The 6,110-nt window shown below is 34.2% G+C and overlaps 2 protein-coding genes across 2 annotated transcripts; both read left to right on the forward strand.

Annotated features, from left to right (window-relative positions):
• The first annotated feature begins 1,535 nt into the window (after positions 1–1,535).
• On the forward strand, positions 1,536–4,239 carry LOC114718366 (uncharacterized). The gene is made up of 2 exons (XM_028903666.1): positions 1,536–1,708; positions 3,486–4,239. Exon 2 carries the CDS (start codon positions 3,523–3,525, stop codon positions 4,237–4,239), a length of 717 nt encoding a protein of 238 aa, XP_028759499.1. The 5' UTR covers positions 1,536–1,708; positions 3,486–3,522.
• Positions 4,240–4,338: 99 nt separating this feature from the next.
• Positions 4,339–5,349, forward strand: LOC114718367 (splicing factor U2AF 65 kDa subunit-like; the record flags this gene model as incomplete). The annotated part of the gene is made up of 3 exons (XM_028903668.1): positions 4,339–4,436; positions 4,519–5,116; positions 5,212–5,349. Coding segments are annotated over exons 1-3 (834 nt in total), but the record flags the coding sequence as incomplete, so codon positions are not given.
• Positions 5,350–6,110: the final 761 nt, after the last annotated feature.

Consider the following 6,110-nt stretch of genomic DNA (forward strand, 5'->3'; position numbering starts at 1 on the left):
AGGTGATGACAATGAAGAGAGGGCTACCGAAAGACATTGTAAGTTCCATATACTTTGGGAAAGGAGTGAAGAGAGGGAAGGAAACTTGGAGAGGAAAGAGAGAAGAGAGAGTGGAAAATGAGGAGGCAAGGTCGGAAGAAGATGATCTGGAGAGGAAGAAAGAGAAAAAACAGAGGGCATTTTGGACATTCTACCATCATTTCATATTTGCAATTTGGGACCGGGTCCTTTGAAGCTATTTTCCAAATTCAAGGTCCCTAATAGCTATTTTATATATTGGAGGGTCTTTATTTGCAATTTTCCCTTGTTTTTTCCATTTAAAAATTCATTCTATTTATCTGCCATGTGACATTAATTGAGGATAGAGCCGGGAAAAAACGGGTCAAGCCTGTCGGGCGGCCCGTTTAAGCCCTGAAATTATGAGGGCTGGACTTGAAATTTTTCCCCTCAAATGGGAAACAGGCCTTGGAGGGTCGAGAGCCGGCCCGTTTAGTCTTTTTATAATTTTTTAAATTTTTTTATGTAATTCTAGTATTATTAATTTTTTACATTGTTAATAATATTTCAAATATTTAGTTATTATTATCATTTTAAAATTAAATTTTACATAATGATTTGATTTATTTAGTTTTAGATAATAATTTATCCAATTAAATTTTTAAAAAATGGGTTAATTTATTGGACTTTAATAATGGTTTGGCTTATATTATATATGTTGATATTTTTAAACTATATATATATTTGATAATAAAGTATTTTTATACTTATATAACTTGTGATTCTATAATTTAAATTAAAATTCATGAGTTTCAACAATAATGTTTCTTACATCAAAATAAAATAATAGGTAGATTGCAAAATTTAAAAGTAAATATAAAGAAGAAAAACTTAATATTTTTGTTACAAAAGAAAAGCATACTTATGAAGAAGAATAATTGATTATAGTGATGATGAAATTTCAAAAGATTAATGATAGTGTTTATTTATTGCACAATTGCACTATAGACAAAACTTTTGGATGTTGCTATCTTGTTAATGAATGTTTTAGATGTTCTTAAATGTTGATGGATATTTATATATGATGATATTTTGTATTTGTGATTTAATTTTTTATTTATATTTATATCTTTTATTAACAATTTCATTGGTTTATTTTCATTTTTAATAAAAAATATAAGAAATATAAAAAATATTTTTTTTAAGTGGGCCAAAAGCCCCGGCTGGTCCTGAGCCTGTTAACTTAAGGGTTAAGCCTAACAAATTGAGATATTTTTGAAAATTGGGCCCTGAAGGGCCGGCCTTTTTAAGGCTGCCAGTCCTGAAGGGCCAGTCCTGGAGGGCCGAGCCAGTCCTGATTCTCATATCTAACTGAGGGTGCTTTGGTCTCTGCTTTTAATAATAATAATAATAAAGATATTGCAATTTGCAATTGCAATATTTATAACAAGTAGAAAAATTCTGTGAAGCAATTAAGCCAATTTCGAGATAATTTGTAGGCAATTTCTGATTGTAGAATTAGAAACATAAAACATCATCGACCAAATAGCCAGGCGGGCTGCGCAACATATTTCTTACAGCACCAACACTCGGATTTTATCATTCCGCTCCTCCGTTTCTGGTTTGCCCTTCTCATTAGTCCGTGCTTCGCTTCATTTCCCCGCTGCTATCGCCACCGTCTCCGTCGCCGCGGGCAATCATCTTTCCCCAGGTTCTCGTCGCTGCTAACACTGCACTCTTGTGTAGTGATTAAATTTATTTTTTTATTATTAATGGTTGTCATGGTTGCGGCAATATTGATTTTGTCCCCTCTAAATTTCTATTGAGGAAGCCATTAGTATTTAGGAAAGCTTTTCATACATTTGTTGCACTATTTTTTTATTCCAGTGATTTTAGTAGTGAGTATATTTGCCTTCAGTTTGGGATTTAAAAGCCTGTCTTGAAAGACACCTTGGTTCAGAGGACAGCTAACGCTAAAGATGATTAAAGAAGAATGCACTGGTAATTAAGATGTTAAAGAGCATTTGTTGGCTGTGTACGTGTATATTCGATTTTAGAGTTAGCGATACATTTGTAATTGTGGTCGTTAGGAATTCGGTCTTCGCCAGCCATAGTCAGTGACGACGTTGCCCCCATTTACTTAGGGTTTGGAATTGGGAAGGTGGAAGGAGGAGTTGTTTAAGTAGATGTATTTCCCATTATAATTTCTCCATTCTATCATTCACATTCATTTTGCCAAGTATAATTTAGATATCATCTGCTTCTTTTCTTGCAAGCTTAACTGATGTTATCCCTCCTTCTTGTTGCTATTATTTCTCCTTGCTAGTTTTCTAGGGGTCTAGCTCAAGTATTTTGACTCTGTATAACTTTGTTAGTAACAGGAGAACTATGAAACTCAACCCAATAAGTAATCCGTAAATAAGGACAAAATAGTCATCCTCACCTTAAAATGATATTTATGATCTCTGTTTTTTTAACGTTTTATAACTATGCTCAATATTAGCATGAGCTTTAATGACTATTATCCGTGAATGGTGGTATTAGTAACCTAGTCAGTCCGATTGATGATTGATATCACATATGACTGCAATTGTGATGTTTGAATAGTTAATTTATATGTCTAAGTGTTCCTTCAAACTTGCAATTAGTTATTTTGGTTTATATAGCGTAATTTTTAGCATTTTATTATATTAACCACCTTGATTTATTTGGGCATGTGCTTTTTTAGCATCTCTCACTTAATGCAGTTCAGGGTTGTATAATAGTAGATTGATTGGGCTATTACTGAAAAATTCTTGAATACAGAAGGATAATGGAAATTTGAATAAAAAAAATTATCTGCTATATGCTGATAGTATTAGAGTGTGAAATCGTGGAAAAATTTCCTTACAAGTCAGTAATAGTCGTAATTGTAGAAATAGTAATCTCTAGTTATGCAGTAATATTCAATAGTTATAATTTATAATTCTCCTAATTATGACTATGTCAAGAAGAAAATAAATTTAACTATGAAGTGTTTTCTTGTGAGGGCTTTCACTGCCTTCTGTTAAATGAAATTGTTGATTGAAGATATATCACATGGATGATGATGCATGATGATGTGTAACATGCGCGGGCACTGAAAAAAAAAGGGAAGCTTTGGAGGACGCTTAATTTTTGAAAAGAAGGTCCTATAATTTTGTTTGCTTTTAGATTTTTAGATTGTAGAAGAATGTGAGGAACTTTTGTATTTATTATGTTGATATTTTGTTGATGTTTTCATGACATTCTTGTATTACTCATATGAAGTCATGAACTAGTTAATGGTTGAATAGAATCTCCCGCTTCCTCTCACTTTGCTTATATTATTGCATAGACCATGTAAATTTGTTGTTGATACCATAGTTTTTCTCCATACATGCCACACAATCTGTTTGGGGGTTGCTTTTGAAACTTCCATTATGTTGAAATGTGCTTGTTCACTAATGTTTTCCCTTGTCTATTGGCAGGATTGTGATTTTTTATAATTTGTTTCGATCACTGAAGATGAGCAGATCTGAACGTTTGAAGAAGCATGGAAAAAGTAATAAGCTTTCTGGTGATAAATATGATGAAGAGGGTGTAGAGAGTGCAGCTCGGACCAGGCCACTCAGTCTTGAAGAGATTTTACTTAGAAGAAAAAACAAAGAATTACTTGAAAAAGTAAAAGACTCTGCAAAGGAAGCTTGGAATGTATCACATGGAACTTCTGAGAATACTACTGATTATTTTGAGTCAGGGAGGGGTTATAAATGTGACAAAACCTTATCGTCCATTGTGGAAAAGCATGCCTTGGAGGAACCAGAGAAGTTAAGTTCTAGAAAGAAGGCTGAAAGCACTTCTAGAAAGGAATATAATTTAGCTGGTGCGAAAGACAGAGGAGGTTATGATTCAGAAACCAAACTATGTGCTGATTTAAGTAATATGGGCTGGATAAATAAAAATAGTAAAACTAGCAGAGAGATGCATAGTAGAAGGAAAAATGATGGAAGGGTGATTGATAATTCTGAGCATGAAGCTGAAAACAAACGAATAAGGGATTCAACTAGTAGGGATAAATATTTAGAAATAGATAGGGAAAGATCTCAAAGGAAAGTAAAGAAGATGTATCGTACTGTAGATGATGAAAGTCCTAGGGAATATAAAACTGAAAGGAATCGTAATGAAGATACATATGATTGGGGAAAAGGAAAAAGTGGTCAAGTGATCATTCTGAAAATGTAGTTGAAAAGAAGCATCATTTAGATATAGGCAGTAAGGATAGACATCCAGAGGGTAGAGGAAAATATGGAAGAAAATCCAAGAGCAAATATGAAACTGTAGATGAAGATAAGGTCCAAGATAGGAGTGCTGCAAGGAAGCACTCTCTGGGGAAAAATCCTGATCCTGAGGATGGGGAAAAGAAGGAGAGGGAAGAATCAGTAAAGTCACATTATGAAGAAGCAAGGGCAAAGAGGACATGGTTGGGAAGGCAAGAACATGATGAAAGAACAATGTCTCTAGATTTTCACCTAGGGCACAAAGACGCACTTATGATGGAGAGCATAAAGATTTGCCTGCACATTCTCTAAAGAACAGTTCTAGAAGATCACATTCTGATGCCGATAAAGGTAGAGGAGCAACTAATCGTTCAAGAAGTCACCATCATCGACATGGTGGGTCTATAACCGGACTTGGTGGCTATTCACCAAGGAAGAGGAAAACCGAGGCTGCTGTCAGGACTCCTTCTCCATCGAAGCATTCTTTGGAGAAGAAAAGAGCTGGATGGGATCTTCCCCCTCAGGGGACTGAGAAATCTTCAGCCTTTAAAGTGTCAAATGTTACAATATCATCAGCCATACATAATGTGTCTGCTGCAACTTCAGTGGATCCAGTCACTGTGAAGCCTTCTGTGTCTCATCTGAATGATTCATCAACAGGGAAGAACACTGACATTGATTCTGTCCAACTGACACAGGCTACCCGGCCTATGAGAAGGCTTTATCTAGAGAATCTACCTGACTCTGCTTCTGAGAAAGCTGTGATGGAGTCTCTCAATAACCTGTTGCTCTCTGCAGGAGTAAACCTTATCCAAGGAGCCCAGCCATGTATTAGCTGCATTGTGAGTTCAGAGATAGCAAATGTGTAATGTGTACATTTAAATTTTTATGCTCAAAGCAATGCTTTTGAGGTTATCCTTTTATGTCTTTACTGCAGTTGCACAAAGATAAGGGCCAAGCACTTGTGGAATTTATTACAGCTGAGGATGCTTCAGCAGCTCTTTCTTTTGATGGAAGTACAATTTTTGGTTCTACTGTCAAAATTAGACGCCCCAAAGACTTTGTTGAAGTTGCTGTAAGAACAAAATTCTTACCCATCCCTGAATACTTTTTTTAATCCTTGCTTATATGGTTGCCTCTTTAATTCATGTCTATAAAACATGCATAATTTGAATTAGATGTTTGGATGTTGGAATAAACTTGGGTGTTCCTGGAATATGGTTGTCTCTCTGTATATCTGTTGAATTTCAAGTATGATACTGTTCTTGCACTACATATTTTTATCTTTATGTACAGAAAGGCTATCTCTCCTCTTCTCTCTCTTAAATCCATTAACGTTTTATGAATTTCTTAATTTGCTTTATATATCCTTGTTTGGTGTAATATTTTTGTATGTCCAACAAAACCACAAGCCAATTAAGGTTATTTACATACTGGTATCATTATATGATTTACTTGTTATGATGAACATAATTCCTTGTAAAGAAGATTCTCTTTCTTTACGAGTACTTGTGACATAAGTCTATTATTCTCTTGATTGTCATATAAGTGGATTAATATAATAACCATTTGATATGAATGTTTTGCTTTTGTCTTCATGAAAATAAATATTTATGTATGATATTATTTGTACTGCGTCTACCAAATTTTAATATATGATCATAAACATTTTAAGCATTCAAACAAAATATTTTAGATGAAAATTATCTAACCTTCTATCTCATTTTTCTGCAAGTGTTTCAAATGGCTCTCCCTCTCTCTCTTAGAGTAGTTTGGTTTGCTTAATTTTGTTTTAATGGTCATGATTCTCATGAATTTATCAATGAAAAGTTTACG

Source organism: Neltuma alba, unplaced genomic scaffold (assembly GCF_004799145.2).
Source record: "Neltuma alba isolate B1F8T4 unplaced genomic scaffold, ASM479914v2 tig00011840_pilon, whole genome shotgun sequence".
NCBI classification, from domain to species: Eukaryota; Viridiplantae; Streptophyta; class Magnoliopsida; order Fabales; family Fabaceae; genus Neltuma; species Neltuma alba.